General features: G+C 34.4%; 1 protein-coding gene across 2 annotated transcripts in view; it reads left to right on the top strand.

Moving 5' to 3' along the window:
• Positions 1-1,556: 1,556 nt before the first annotated feature.
• epha3 (eph receptor A3) overlaps positions 1,557-17,235 on the top strand; it is a 127,338-nt gene continuing 111,659 nt past the window's right edge. For both annotated transcript variants that reach the window (XM_081368312.1, XM_081368313.1), the window contains exons 1-2: positions 1,557-1,746; positions 10,660-10,724. In XM_081368312.1, the coding sequence (XP_081224438.1) occupies positions 1,662-1,746; positions 10,660-10,724 (150 nt within the window). In that variant the 5' untranslated portion in view covers positions 1,557-1,661. The remainder of the gene's footprint in view (positions 1,747-10,659; positions 10,725-17,235) is intronic.

The following is a 17,235-nucleotide window of genomic DNA, read 5'->3' as shown; positions in this document are numbered from 1 at the left end:
AATTAAAATGTTGTTTTAGTATTACTTAAGCATGAAGATTTACTAATAACTTATTTGAATCTGAAAGATCTGAACTGCTGAGATTCATCTTTGAAATATGACATCATCTTGTAAACATAACCCAGTGACATACAGACATCAAAATAAATCAACAACAAAAAACTGCTAAAAGTTAAGCAAAAATAAGTTCAGCAGCACAGATAAAACCAACAAGAATCAATAAACCGCACTGCATGCTGGGTACCTTCATAGTACACTGTAGAAATACAGTACGATGTTGTTTGTTTACAGTAAATTGTGTTTTCCAATACTGTAAACCCACAGTAAAAACACTTTTTTTTTGTGCAGTTAAGATACAAGAAAATTCCTACTGTGAAATTACTGTGAAAGTAATGCAATTATTAACCTGTAATTAACTGTAATTTCACACTAAATTGTTTAAAAGTGCAGAATAAACGTTGTTTATATGTTGCGGTCCATGTTAACATGTTAACATGGACCGCAACATATAAACAACGTTTATTCTGCACTTTTAAACATTTTAGTGTGAAATTACAGTTAATTACAGGTTAATAATTGCATTATTAATTACAAATACTTATTTTCATCATTGTGGTATAACATTTGTGTCCATCAATTTAACTTTTTATATATATATATATATACATATATAAAAAAAAACACTCAATATGATGTATTTACAGTATTTACAGTTTCAGCCAGGCTTCTAGAACAAGAGATGATGTAGGGAGGGACGGGTTGGATGGCTGGATCATTGCGGGTTGCAGTTGCTGCGATCTCATGTGAGTGGAGTGTTTTCTCGCCCTCATGCCCGTCAACATGTCATCAGAGAAGATATATATTTTTTGATAAAAAATTATGAGGGCACATTAATTAAAAAATAAAAATGATTAAGTGCACGGAGGTCGTTTATAATTTGCAATATTCCATTATAAAAAACAACAACAACAAGAATAGTCCATTTTGATTTCATGATTACTTGCATTGTCAATGTTAGTAGATTGTGTTATGTGTAATACTAACAAAATACTAACATTTATTGTTCAATACAGTATATGTTTTTATTTGTATTTTCAGTTCTTATGTAGTAGGCTAGGCCTACACTGAGCAGTGTAGGCTAAGTGTGACCATAACGTTCATTTGCCCAAACAAAGTGTTTATACTTCGAGTTGTAGCCTATAGCTCAGGCGTTGAGGTGATGTGACAAATGTATAGAGCTTAGTACTGTTTTTAGTCAAATTAAGTGCATAAATTCCACAGTTCGACATACAGTAACTGGAATTTGATGAGGTGCCTGATGTGTTTTCGTCTTCTGTTCAATTTTCGAGAGATGGCATGACCTCTGTTGAACCTGTCGGTCTAATAAACGGCTCTGTCTGGCGTGTATAGGACCCAGCGAAAAAGGGAAGCTCCCGGTGAGAACTGGAGAGAGAGAGAGAGAGAGAGAGAGAGAGAGAGAGAGAGAGAGAGAGAGAGAGAGAGAGAGAGAGAGAGAGAGAGAGACTCCTCCTCGTCTCCAGTGTCAAACTTGACATCAGCCTCTGAGCCGAGAATGGTAACTTGTGTCGGAACAGAAGCCCTCACATGAGTGGCATGCTTCACGGAGTTATGTACCTTGTTTTGCCCCCTGAACTGCTATCATGGATTTCAAAACATTAATACTTTTCCTTTTTCTCTTCACGTTTATTTCCAGAGCAGAATTCATTATTCATCCGTCCAATGAAGGTAAGATAACGTATGGAGTGAGAGGCATATTATACACTCATCTCTGCTTATACTATAGCGTGACTGTCCTAACAATATTGTCAGTTGACTGGAGCTCGTCCATTCAGGGTTGTTTAATCTGCGTAGCGTTGACAGAAGAAATGAAATTGAAAGGAAGTGAAATAGTTACCTGCTTTACCTCCGATGCTCATCCAATAAGCCGCCGCGAATTTGATCATATTGGCTAATCTCTCGCTTATTCACTTTGTCAAACCAGCTGCTTCAAATGAACCGATTTGTGCTGGGAATCAATAATATCGCAGTTGTGCGCGAGACGCATTGACTTGATTTCGCGAGAAATAGCTACAAAGGAATCGCTGCAAATCAAACTTTGAGTGTTGTTTATTATTGTTTCTAAGGGTCACAGCTGGCTACAAGATATGAACATATTTTTAAACGATCGATCGGTTGGGAAAGCGAGAACGCGCACCGGCTGAGCGCGAAATTCAGTCCGAAAATCTGCCGAGCATACAGCATAATCTTAATATGGGCTGTTGCCTATGTTTAAAGACTCTTTGTGTAGTTTATGTATTTGCACTTTCTTGATAATTAAGAAATTGCTTTAAATATTTTGTATTTTTGCCGAGTAAATGATAGTCTAGCTATAGACCATGCGCTGCAAGTTTGAGCGCCGAGTTTATTTCAGTTACACTTGCGCTTTTGTTGTAATAACCTACATGCAAACTTGCGCTTTTGTTGTAATAGCCTACATGCAATACTTCAATTTACTGAAAAGCCACAATTTGCTGCAAATGCACCCTTTGGACAAGCAGAGATTTACGTCGTAAGCAGGTATTTGTCACATATTTAGCTTAGGATGTTCTCCGTTTTATTTATTTATTTATTGACATAAAGCACACGTTGATGCTACTTAAAGCATATTTTGAAGTAAAGCTGCTTACAGTGGAGGGTGGTTGTATGAATAGCCTATTCCTAAAAAAATATACATCTGAGTTTATTATCGACCTTGTTTAAAACCCCAGTCATGCCAATTGTCTAAAGTTAATCACATGAGTAGGCTAGTTATTAACTATTTTGACACATATGCTGCCATATTTATTTTTCATTTTCAATCACATAGCCTATGGCATATTGGATAATCTGTATAACTACACTATAGGCCTACAATCTAATGATATTTCAAATAAAGTGAACAATCAAAACAGTGGACTATTAGGCCTTCTGCAAAGTAGTAAATAACTTAAAATCTACAGCCTATTAATATTTGGAGCCAGCAAAGTTAGGAACAGTATTAGCACTCTCATTTTTAATACAACACTAAGGCCTATTATATTTCTAGGACAATGTGTTTGCATTTTGACATCTTAACGTCCTTTATGAAACAATTGAAGAAGCGGCGGAGTCGAGATATACTAATATGCCTAAGCAACGAATATGTTTTATGTAATTTTACTAGGCCTATTTACTTGAAATGCATGTCCATCCTGTTTGCATGTATCTCCTGCTTATCCCTAACTGTTCAGTTCACACAGTGATTACAATTTTGTCCCGTTCAAGTTTTTAAAGTTAAAGATTTTCGAAAAAAAAAAAAATTACATGAGCCACTAACTTCGTGTAAAGCCCCTCTATACCAATTACAAAAGTTTCCGTCAGTGTTGTCGCATATTCATTATATATATATATATATATATATATATATATATATATATATATATATATATATATATATATATATATATATATATATATATATATATATATGCATAGCCTATTTGCATTTCCAAAGCTTCAGGTGTTAGAAAAAAAATTAGAAAAAAAGAGATTTTTGCTGATCGTGCTCTATTGTGACGCGATATGATGGAGATATGGAGATATTCGATTGGTGATATGTCTTTTCATGTTTGAGATAAAATATTAAGGCCCATTTGCTATTATTGAGTTTAGAATTCCTATTTTTGTAGGCTGGAGTTTAGACTCTGATCTGTGTAGAAAAGATGAGAACATAAATGCTGTCATCTCAAGGTGATCTTCCTGATGTTTCAGGTTTAGCTGTCTGTTCTGTGTAACAGAGCGGCTTTTCTCTCTTATTGTGATTTATGGGCTGTGAATTACCTTTTGCTCAAATAGTATGTAATGGGACGTGTTTTTCACCAGAGAGTGTCAGTATAGAGCCGCAGCCATTGATATCATTGGAGCAAAGTGCTTTTTTACAGCTTTGAAGTCGCCTAATCAGCTCAAGTGTAATGTATATAATCTCTTAATATGAATTTAATAATCAAAAAGGTATATATTTTTTATTATGAACATATAGGCTATGCCTACCTAGGCTATATATATATATATATATATATATATATATATATATATATATATATATATATATATATATATATATATATATATATATATATATATATATATATATATATATATAAAGTGTTAAACGTCAAGGCCATGATGACCTATAGCGTAATCGCGGTTCACATCCCGAAATTAATGTATTGACGCATTCTTTACACATCGAGCAAAAAAAAAAGAGGAAAAAAAGAGACTCATAAATCCTTTCAGAGGTTATATGTGATTCAAAAGTTATATCGATTCGAAGCGAGACTAAAGTAACCTATTTCCATTTATTTTCCCCAGGAAATAGCCTAAACTAAAGTTTGAAACGTGTTCATCTTTATTTTTTGAATTCAGGTAAAATGGGACACTTTTGACACTCTTTATTTCATTTTAATATTATTTAATCACAGGGTAACTTTCCTTGGTTAACAAATCCCATAGCCTAACGGTTGACCTGACACCTATTCATTTTTCTTCTTCTCGAGCTGAAATAGGCCGATTTACATGGACCGTGCACTTTTACCCTAAACAGCAGGTCGTAAAATAGGAATACTAATAATGGGCTAATAGAAACTTTAAAGTAAAGTCTTTATTACATGAAATGAATTTTAATAACCAAAACATTGTATAGCCTAATGCACCGCATCGCGACCTCATTTGTGTCGGGTACAGTGTTATTAGCATATTTGTCGTTAAAGATGGAAGATAAAATAAACGTAATCGTTAACACGTTACTATGTCATTTTCTTTTAACTGAGTAGAATTAAGCATCAACATTATTTTTTAAAGCCATAGCTGATCGTTTTTATTAACGACTGGAAAGTAGTGGGACAATTTAACAGAAAACTACAGCAGGCTACTAAAAAACGACATCAACTATAAAACAACACCCATGTATAATAATATAATAATAATAATAATAATAATAATAATAATAATAATAATAATAATAATAATAATAATAATAATATTAACAATAAAAAAAAAAAAAAAAAAAAAAAAAGTTGACTGACCAAATGACCTCTGTAATTTATTTAATGTAAGATAATTTCTGGTATACTAGGTATTTCTAAAGGAATATGTTGATTATCACAATAGTCTAAAAATATTCTGGACTATTTTTTGTTTTACTTCTAAAGGCTATGTTTGAAAACAACAAAGTATCCACTTGAGGCCTACTTACACTGGCCTGTCTATAGATGCACACATCATGCAATATCACATTTAGCTCTTTTTTTATGTTGCTCGGGACACAGTGTTTCTATTTAAAAGAAGAAGAAAAAAAAGAAAAAAAATCCATTTATTTTATTTATTTATTGTCTAATTTTTCAAACTTAAATTATGTTAATTTTCGATTATAAGAGTAAATTAATATTTTGTTTCATACTTAAAATATACATATTCAACTTTATTGGTTTAAAGTTTATTTAATAAATAGTGGCAATTTTATTAATTAGTAGCATTGAGTTTAATGCCAGCTTAGTATTTTTTTATATATATTTTAAGAAAAAAACAACAAAAAAACATGGAATTTATTTTTTGGGGGGGATCTGGGCACACTGCCTAGTGAAACATACATCTGTGTAAAGAAGCAAATTAATTTTTCTGCTATTTAGCTTGGCCTTTGTGAGTCAAGCTTGTGGTGGGTAAACTTACAGTCTACTGTAATGCATATCGCCTATTCTACTGTCAGTACACTTACGGCAGACAGTTTTCCGAGCATGTGGGATTATAGCTAATAGTTGACCACATCCTTAGGACGTTTTCAACGAAAATAACAAAAGTCTCATTGAAATATCTCATGAAATCTTCACAAAGCGGATCAGCTCCAGAATAAAGCATCTGCCAAAAACATAAATATAGATGTAAACGAATCATACAACACAATTACGTTACTAGGGTTTCCATTTTCTAACTAGTGGCTAAAATGGCGCAGTACGCTCCGCTCGCTCAGACTATGGGATGGCAGCACCACGACATGGTGTGGTGTGATGTCATGGTGCACTAGTTTCCAGCTGGGACGTCTAATGTTTTGTGAGTGACGTTACTTTTCGGATGTGTGGAAAATTTGCTTACACATATGAACGCATCAATACGCATACAGTATCATCAATATAACAGTTATGTGCGTGGTCATGCTGGTGGGTTTTGGACAAAGATGGTGTGCAAAATAAGCTGTGATGATTCAGAGGGGCTGAGGCAGACACCCTGAGACTCGACTGAATTATTCATAGTGTAGAGGTTAATACTTCATTGCCATCTTGCAACCATGGGCGGAACCTGCGATTAAGCTCAAGCCCTGTAATATGCTTTTGTTTTCTGTTTTGTTTATTTTTGATTGTTAAGTTAGGGAAATGAAGAGTGCCAAATGTTTTGGAATCTAAAACCTGAAATGTGGTTCGGCTTAAAAGGAAGCCGTATATGATTGTGATAACATCCCTTATAAGTATTGACCTCTCGGAGAGTTATTTGCGATGCACGTGTGGGGTTCGCCGTGACCCTTGGGGTGTCTGTGGAGGTACACCAGCTGCATGCGAGGATCTAGTGTGGGTGAGAAAAGGAATCATTGGAGCAGCAGTGGGTATTTTGGACACACATATTGAAGCCTGTCGTGGTTACTCGAAAATCCTTTAAAAATAATCCGCCCGACCATGTGTCTTATACACCCACAGTCAGATTTTAATAAAGCCAGTCATGGAAGTCCTCTGCTCTCCGAGGTGTTCAGACACCTGACTCTCATCTTAATTCAATAACAGATTTAATGAACTACCTGAGAGGTGAAGAGGACGCAGAGAAGAGAAGGCAGTGTGCCATTTACAGGCCATATGGTTCTCTTATACTCATGCAAACCTCCTTCAGATCGTAATCGACAACATGTTCACTGCTATGTTTAAGGTCAGTGGCAATATTCGGTGATCTCTTTATCCCTATCGCTTAAACACAGCCAAATCTGAAGAATGTGACAAGGCAATTGTAAAAGGGCGGTTTGTACCACACAAAAATGTTCACAAACAAGATGTCAAAGCAATTACATCTAGTTTTCTTTTTTGACATATGTGTGTGTGTGTGTGTGTGTGTGTGTGTGTGTGTGTGTGTGTGTGTGTGTGTGTGTGTGTGTGTGTGTGTGTGTGTGTGTGCGTGTGTGTGTGCGTGTGTATGTGTGTGTTTAGGTGTGTGTGAGTGTATAAATGTTAATTTTATTGAATTTTAGTTTAGTTTATTTAATTTTAAATGGTCCTGCCGTGTGACAAATCCATTTTTAAAAGTACAAATATTCAGTGTAGTTTTTAATACAATGTCTTAAAAGCTGCTTGCATAGTATTTAATTTTTTTTTAGACTTTTGCTTAAACTAGTTGTAAATGCACTGTAACAAATATTTTCATGATTTGCTATCACACTTTTTTTTTCCTTTGTCAAACCAACTTATATCATTAATGTGGTTCAGATAACATAATATTGTGTGTTTCTTTTAAACAAACCAACTTCCTTCATTGTATTAACTAAACATTTTAATTTCAATGACCTCAATATTTTAAGGCAACCAGGCAACTTACTTTTTTAAGTTAAACCAACAATATTTTTTTACAGTGTGGATTTTCACAACAGGACATTTCAACTTACCTACAGTATTTATGCCATCTACCTAAAATGGTTTTATCTATTTAATCTGTAGATTGATGGGTAAAAGTAATGGGGCAGTTTTAATACTGATTCCTTGTCTTCTTTGTTCTGTATTATGATCTCAATGTAAATATATATTTCACATTGAGCTGTTCTTGATTAGTTTGTGAATGAAACATTACCATTGTCTCCATTGTCAGCACTGTGAATGTATTCGATCAGTGTGCCATGTGCTGATGAAAGGAAAACAATAGCTAGTAGTGCTGGGATGATACATTAGAGAGATACCCCTTGGCGGCCTGTGGTTGGAATCCTAGATTATTGTCTCACTCCTTTATTGATTTACCTATTTTGTCTGGTGTGGTTGGTTGGATGAAATGGCCGTTGAATCAGCTGTTCATAATTAGCCCTTTGTTTTGTGCTTAGACGCATTGCTTGACGCTACGCTTCTTGTGGAGAGGTTGGGAATGACGTTGGCTGTGATTTCCTTCTCTTACAGCTGCAGAATTTGCCTCACCCATGTAGCTATCTAATTTTATGGTCTCAAATTTCCCTGGTCGGCTCAATTTGAGATGCCGGCTCGGCTCATTGAGAAATTTAAATTGGAACCAACGGAGCTGGATGCGAGCTGCCATTATCTGACATAAGCAGATAGCTTTATTATACTTAATAGGGATCATCTACAGTTTGAGAACAGCCAGCTGTTTGGCCAGCACTCAGGTGCGGTGCCGTTTTGTGCTGGAATTTGATAATGGGGCCTCCAACAGACTCTCCTCAGAGCCACTGATATATACACTATCTGTCAGAATTATGGATGCACCTGACTGATTTTTTTTTTTTTTTCTGTGATCTAAAAATATATATTAAAGAAACGTATAGTTACATTAGTTATTTTTTTTTTACAAAACTAAAATGTTAATTTTAAATTTTTTTTTTTTTTTTATTACCAAGAACGGATTACTTAAAAGAAGTTAATACTCTGCGACCTGTATGACATCATCAACCAATGTGGTTAAATGACAAATTTGAAATCTGAAATAGTCGTGACTAGCTAGTTGATTTCTTCAACGATGCATCGTACTATAGTAGTTAAGCAGCGAGTTACGTCATTGTGCAGAAAAACGCACCACTGGTTGGACCAGATAAACAATGAAAATTCTCCAGCATAAATGTAAACTTCAACACTTTTTAAAGGCATCTCATTCTCCACCATGAAGTTGGTTGAGTGAATGTCCAGAGTGTTCAGAGCTGAAAAAAAAAAAAATAAGGAGATTAAAAAGTAAAATTTGTGTTATTTAAATTTTGATGACTTTACTATTCTTCGGAAATGTGGAAAACAATACATGAGTAAATAATAATAAATATTAAAGAATGAAATTGTTTTTTGCCTGGTACCAGGAACAAACCGCATTTATGGACTGATTTCTACGTATATATAAGGTGTACTGTCTCTGACTTAGACATCATGTAAAGCTTTGTGATAATTTTGAGATAAATATTGGCATTGAAGTACACTTTATAAAATAAAGGTTTATGTCATCCATGTCCCATATGTCCATTTGTGATTTGGCTGGATGTCTCCTTGCCATCGCTGTAGGGAGAATGAGTGACACCGCTATTAGTTGAGGCCATAGACGCCATGCTGAGTGCCCACATGTCATCTGGGATTATGCGTTTACTGTACTCCGACCGAGGCTTTTGTTCTTTCCCTTTGTGCCCGTAGAAGCCTTGCTCAATCAAACAGGAGTCGTTGTTACGAGAGCAGGAGACACTGAGATGTCAAGAGCTTGTCACGACCTTCTCCGCTTTAGCACACCACGCCGGCAGCCAGACGTTTTAAATAATGCAGTAATATTTCCTCTCTGTTGTCTCCCAGTGTTTTATTTTTCCTTCTCTTTTGTGTTTTTAGTGCTGGGCAACGATTAATCACAATCAAAATAAAAGCTTGCGTTTACGTAATAAATGTGTGTGTAATGTGTATAATTATTTTGTATATATAAATACACACAATATGCATGTATATACTGCATATATATATATATAATTTATCATTTATATTATATATAAATTTGAATATTTTATATATAAATAACACATTTTTCTTAAATATATACATGCATGTGCGTATATTTATATATACAAAATAATTATACACATTAAACACAGACATATTGCAAGCTTTTATTTTGAATGCGATTAATCGCAATTAATCGTTGTCCAGCACTAGTTTTTTTTCTTTTCTTGGCTTTTCTTGTTGTTTATTTAATTTTAAATGAATTGGATTTGACAAGGGTTTGATAATGTGTTTAATAAAAAAATGAAAATGTCTACAAAAACAGAAATAAATATTGAACACAAAGACAGATACAGATTAAACATTGTATGAACCTAATAAAACAATACTGTATGAATTTTTATTTTGCATGAATGAGCAAAACAGTAATAAGTCAAATATGAATGGAAAATAAAGGATATGTCCTTTTTATTTATAAATAAGTGATAGTAAAAAAAAAAAAATCATGCACTAGCAAACAGTGGAGAGCAACAATCTCTTATCAACATATCGAAATCCATTCGGCTTGTCAGATGAAAGAAACTATTTTTTATTTGTTTTCCTTAGAGATACCTATCACTCTGACACACACAAGATCAACGTTTGGTCAGACATTAAAGACCCCGTGCACAGGCTAACAAGGCTAACTTTTCTCCGTCCAGTTAAAGCTAGCACGGTGTACTGAAAAATGTTGGTTTGAAGGATGAGTCCGTTGACTCCATTGTTTGTTTAATTGGATTGTGGCACAAGAGCAGCACAGCTGAGTAAATACTGTGTTGATCGGGACGCTGCACACTGAGAGCTGTATCCCGCTCCGAGTGGGGGGAGTGAAACTGGATCTAAAAAGGGATAACTGCTCATTTGTTTCTCTCCCCTTCTCTCTCCTTCTCTACAGTTAACCTGTTGGACTCCAAAGCAAGCCAAGGGGAGCTGGGGTGGATATCATCCCCATCCCATGGGGTGAGTGTTGCAGACATAATCCATATTTCTTAGTGGAAAATAAGAGAACAGAGATTGCATGCTTTGAGGATGTTGTTGGGGAGCCAAATCAATGCACAAAGTTTTTTAAAGATGTGGAAACTATTTAGGCTTACACTAAAATGAATTAGATTTTAACAGATGCAATTAGAATTCAATTTATATAAATCATTCGGTAACACTTTACAATGAGGTTCATTAGTTAACATAGTTAATGTATTAACTAACATGAACTAACAATGAGTAATATATTTGTTTCTGTATTAGTTAATCTTTGTTAACGTTAGTTAATAAAAATACAGCTGTTCATTGCTTTTTCGTGTTAGTTCACAGTGTTAACAAATGTTAACAAATACAACCTTTGATTTTAATAATGCATTAGTAAATGTTGAAATTAATATTAACTAAGAATAATAAATGCTGTAGAAGTTTTGTTCATTCTTAGTTCATGTTAACTAGTTAACTAATGTTAACTAATGAACCTTATTGTTAAGTTGGGTGGTGTGGCGCAATGGATAAGACACATGCCTTTGGTGTGAAAGACCCGGGTTCGAATCCACTGTGAGACACCAATGTGTCCCTGAGCAAGACACTTAACCCCTACTTGCTCCAGAGGCGTGCGACCTCTGACATATATAGCAATTGTAAGTCGCTTTGGATAAAAGCGTCAGCTAAATGAATAAATGTAAATGTTAAGTGTTACCAATCATTCTAATATGCTGTTCAAGAAACATTTCTTATTATTATGTCGATGAATATGTTTCGGAAACCGTGATACACAACCATTCAAAAGTTTAGATTAGTAGTTTAGATTAAGTAAGATAAAAAAAGAACAGAAATTAATACTTTTATTCAGCAAGGATGCATTCAATTGATCAAAAATGACTGTAAAGATGTATGTTACACAAAATTTCAATTTCAAATAAATGCTGAACCTTCTATTCATCAAAATATCTTGAAAAGAAATCTATCATCAGGATAATAAACAATTTTTAAAAATTGAGCACAAATAATAATTATAATGTAGCATTATCATATTCGAACGATTTCAGTGTGACAAAATGTTGACCGGCAATACGGATTAAGATAGATTAACATATATCATAAACAAATAAGGCCAAAGGTATGTTTTTCCTGTCAGTGTAGAACAACTCTTGGTACTTTATTTTTGTTGTCAAAACCTCAAGGTCACAACTTCCGATAATAACCCTGTTTATTTGTCGAGTTGTACAGGTATTGGTCTCAAGGGCTACTCAGACCAAATCATTCTTTCAACTTTATTATGTGTTAAAATGACTTGTTGGCAGTTGCTAAAGGTAATCCAGTAATTTGTTCCATATAGCTGCCAAACCTAGTTTCCCCTCGTTCTTTTTTACTGTTGGCACAGTAAAATGTGAAGCTTTCCTTTCTTAGACGCAAGGGAGAAGAAAAGCGAAAGTAAAGAAAAAGAAAAACATGAAGCAAAAAAAAAAAAAAAAAAAGTCTTTTGCATTTTAAATTAAGTGCTTTTTAATGTAGAGAGCATTTATGGAAAATTAATTGCACTAATTTGCTAGATTAATTTCGAAACGTTCATAAGTTCAACAGAGAAAGCACCATTAATCTTTACAATAGCCATAAAGGTGATTTAGGATGAAAAAATAAATCCCTCGCAGATATGTGCCGAATGCTCTGGGATTTATTAAGTCGACGTGTAAGCCATTGTCACGACTACAGCGAAGATCAGGCTCTCAAGGTGAATTAACTCTAATTACTCAGGACTTGTCCCTAGTTTGGAGCGATAAGCATTTTGCCCCTGAAAGCTATGCCCTTAAAAATGATTTGAAATAATGTGGCGCTGCAGTGCTGACACTGACGGATGGGCCGCCCACCTTCTGCCAGTGTAAGCACATATCGGCCCGGTTAAAGCAAATTAAGAACTAAGCCCATCGGACGCTCAGATAAGGCCAGTAAATATAAATGGGCCCTGCGCAGAGCTCTTTAAACATGTTTATTATGGCCTTTCCAAATTGCATCAGGCCTCAGCCTGGGATTCATTACCCACGGCAGTCGGATTACTCTGTCTGCCCGTATGAAACTGCTGCGAACTGTTGCGTTTCTTTGAGGACCCTACACAATTGTTTTTGGAGTTGTTAAAAGCATCTTTGCTGTGGCGTCTGTGGAGACACCGATTAGAGCATGATTGGTGGTTGTAGTTTTGGGGTTTGGAATGCCTCGTTTCTCCTCAGGAACAGAAAAAGCACAAATGTCTCTTGAACACCGCCTTGGCTTGGCATTGGCATTGTTTTTAATTCCTTTTAAGATTTTGAATGAATCATCTCTCGCTGAGGGAGTATCAGTGGCTGTACTGGATAGTTGGCCAGAAATGTAAATATTTAGAGCTGCAAATATAGATTGACTGAATGTTTTTCATCGGTTAGTGTAGCAGAACTAGTTTTTGAAATTCTAATGTACTTTTTTTTAGAAGAAAAACAAACATATTACTAACTAATTGTAGTCCAAATACATGATGAAAACTGTAGTTGTTCATCACAGATTTGAGTATGATAATCAAGTATATAAAAATGCGAAGAGAACAAAAAAAGTATGTTATTATGTTGAAAATTTGTCATCAACAAAATGAAGTGCATTGAACATTAAAAAAAAAACTGCAGGGTTTTTTAAGTTGATGAAAAGGATAATAAATGAAACCATAAAAATGCAACAAAAAAAAAGTTTTTTTTTTTTATGCTGTGTGGCCTCTGACTTTCAGAACATACATAATATAAGCAATAGTAAAAAAATGATTGAGAGAAAGCATTTACTGCCATTTAGTGAAAATTAATCATGTAATCAATAAAAATGTTAGTCTGATTATGAGTATTTTAAAATGTAGTGTAATCTAATTACAAGTATATCATTTTTTAGATCTGATTACATAATCCATATTACATATTATCAGTTACTACCCAACAATGTATATATGATTTGATTGATTTGTCCAAATTAATATATCATGCCACACACACACACACACACACACACACACACACACACACACACACACACACACACACACACACACACACACACACACACACACACACACACACACACACACACACACACACACACACACACACACACACACACACACACACACACACACACATTATAATACAGTGAATTACATTTTATTTTTCTATTTTCACACATTATAATACAGTGAATTACATTTTATTTTTCTATTTTATTTAGAATTTGATGCAAAAAAAAAAGATTATTTATACAATTATTCTTATTCTTTTTTTTTTGCATAATATTTTGCATCTGAGCAAAAAAAAAAAAAAAAAAAAAGACAAACTACACATTGTGCACATCAACATCCCTTCATAACATACTTCCTTGTCTTATTCTGGTCTCTTAAAATCTGCAGTAGAAGCTCAAGATCTCAAGCATCTTAGCATAATCAACTGAGACAAAATAGGCAGCAAACACACACTTTTCATTATGCATTGGGTAAGTCACACTCTGCCAGTGCCCGCAGCGAAAGACAATATTTCCAACATGATGCTGAAACTCATTTAGTTCCCCCCCCCCTGAAAAGAAACCGTGAAAGGTCTCCAGCTGTACAAAGTGCAAAGAAAACCCCCTCTATAAAGGTGGATTAGCACGTCATATGGCCACAGCGGGTGAGCGGGCAGCACACAATGTGTTATGGTAAAAGCTGTGATGAAAAGGTATTGACTGATCGGGTACAGTTGTTGCTGTGACCTAGTGCAGGAAATCCTAGCTGGTGAAGCACTTGGCCTCACGGATAAACAAAAGTCTTTTTTAGTTTTCTTTTTGGAGTGATTTGTGTCTTAAATATAGTTAGGTGTTTGCAATATAAAATGTATGAGTTTATGCTTCTTAAACAGCATTGGGTAAACTGCTTTGAAACTGTAGATTCTTAAGATACTAGCTACACATAAATTAAGGTAATTTAGTAAGCTAGTAGTTAGCTACGCAACAAGCAATCTTCAAAAGTAGCTAATTACACTGAAGATAGTGTGCTTGTAGTGTATAGTACATTCAATGTTCTTTCTTTCTTTCTTTCTTTCTTTCTTTCTTTCTTTCTTTCTTTCTTTCTTTCTTTCTTTCTTTCTTTCTTTCTTTCTTTCTTTCTTTCTTTCTTTCTTTCTTTCTTTCTTTCTTTCTTTCTTTCTTTCTTTCTTTCTTTCTATGTGTGTCTATAATGTGTTTGCTTAATTATACTGAATGTAATGTACACTTGTAGTGTACTTCAAATCTTAAATTAGTTTTTAAACTGTATTTTCATATATAATATTACTAAAAGGCCACTTTAGATACTTAAAGAGAGTACACATTCAACACTTTCATGTTTCTTAACACACTTAAGTTGACATTTATAAAAGTGTGCTTAGTAATAATGCCAAATTAAAGATTGTACACTTTAAATCATTGTTTTAATCTTTTGTTGTGCTTTAAAGAAGTACACATTTGATGAGTTGACTAACATACTAAGCACATGTAAAGTACTTATAGTTTTAACTGTACTGTGTTATTCAGTATTGCATTTAAAGTTACATTGTATTTTATAGTGTAATATATTTTAAATAGAAATTACATTACAGTATTTTTGTATTTACCATAAACGCTTATCATTAAATATGGCAGTGTACTTTAACCATATTTTAAAGACAATAGAAGTAATTATGAAATGACATACAAAGATTTATTCAAGTCGTACCTAAGTGGGTCAAAAATCACTCAAAGTCTAACAATTAGCTTTTAATATGAATTTAAACAATACTATATTTTCATATAATTGCATGCAATTAAGTGTTCAGAAACTTTACATTCAGTTTGCACTTGTATATTCTTTTAAATAATATTATTTCAGTATTACGTACTCTTTTTAAAAGTATGCTAAAGTGTACTTCTTTTTCACTTGGAACTAGAGCAGTATTTGCCAGATAACAGTTTACGGTAGCATTTTATTTTACAGTCCTGTTCCACATGTACATACTTTGTACTTAATATAGTGATTACAATAACTGGATAATAACTAAATACTAATACTGAACCTACCCTAAACCTAACCTCCTTAACCCATGTAGTTACCTTATATTACCCAGAACTTTCTAAGGCAAGTACACTGTAAGTACACGTAAGTGCATGTATTTGTAAAATAAAGTGCAACCCATTTAGCTAAAAACAATATTGTGTATTTGATTATTAAATCATTTTGCAAAACACTAACAAAAAACAGTGATCTAGTTTTTTTTTTTTTTTCATTCTTTATCGATACTTGTTGGGGGAAAAATTAGCTTGTTACTGGAAAAACTACACTTTTGAATGTAGCTAAGTTACTGTTAAGCTACTGAAAATGTTAAGTGGCTCCCCAACATTGCTATTGAAAAAAAGAAAATCAATGTTACATTAATTTAAATGGTTTCCAATTGAGAAAAAAAATGTGTTAAAAATAAATAACAAAAGCTCGCATTAGCTTATCTTCAGCTAAATCATGTCACTTACAATTTAATGCCACTCCAGCTTGGAATGATGTGTTTTCTTAGCGGATATCAAGCACTCACTGCACAAGTTGTGTCGGTTAGTACAAATGTATATTTTTACAGCGAGCAATTTCCTTTACTACATCTCCTGTGTACCCATAAGCATATCCTACCTCTATGTCCTCACCGGCATCCCAGCGTTCAGACTCATGGAGTCCTCACAAACAGAATCCGCTCCAGTTTTGTCCATTATAATGAAGAGAGCGGGATTTGATCTAGAGAAACTGTGCGCACCTATTCAGAAAATGTGCATGCGATACCAGCAAAAGCCAGCAGTATATCTCAGTCTTCTCTAACTAATGCAATTCCATTGTAATATGAGCGAGGAGGATTATAATTTTATTAAATATCTGTCTGAAACATAAGCTCTGCTCCACTTTGTCCACAAGTGCCAGGGAATCTATTAGTTTAAAGTACCAGTTGGCCTGTGTACACACTGAGTGTACACAGGGGGAAGTTGGGCCGCAGCCCTGTCAAATGTACCAACTGCTGATTTCCTCGTTTCTCTGCTGCTTTCCTTGCTGGAGGGGGATTATATTGTAAAGTGATATTCGGAGAAACCCAAAGTCATCTTCAGTCTGCCCGTCGAGTGTTAAGTTGCAAAGCGCAGGGCTGACGTCTCCCGCTGTGGCGAAGGAAATAAAGATTGGTGTCCAATCGTAACCTGGCGCTCTCCGAGAAATCAATGCAGCCTTTAGAAGCTGCTGTCCGTAAAAGAGATATCCAGGCAAGGCTTTTACAGTTTCCCCTCTCTATAAGCGAGTGTTATGCATTATAAAGTAGAAGTTATTTGAAGGAGATTGGCTTGTGCTGGTAATGATGTCATTCATGGCAGCAGACAGTCCACACTATATTCTCAAGTGTGTGTGATTTACACATCGTATATGATGTTTCATTTATTTTGGCAGCCATGGTTTCAGTACAGTCATTCTTTA

Source organism: Scardinius erythrophthalmus, assembly GCF_964197995.2.
Source record: "Scardinius erythrophthalmus genome assembly, chromosome: 6".
Taxonomy (NCBI): Eukaryota; Metazoa; Chordata; class Actinopteri; order Cypriniformes; family Leuciscidae; genus Scardinius; species Scardinius erythrophthalmus.
The sequence above is the reverse complement of the archived record's forward strand: the minus strand, read 5'-3'. Positions and strand labels throughout refer to the sequence as shown.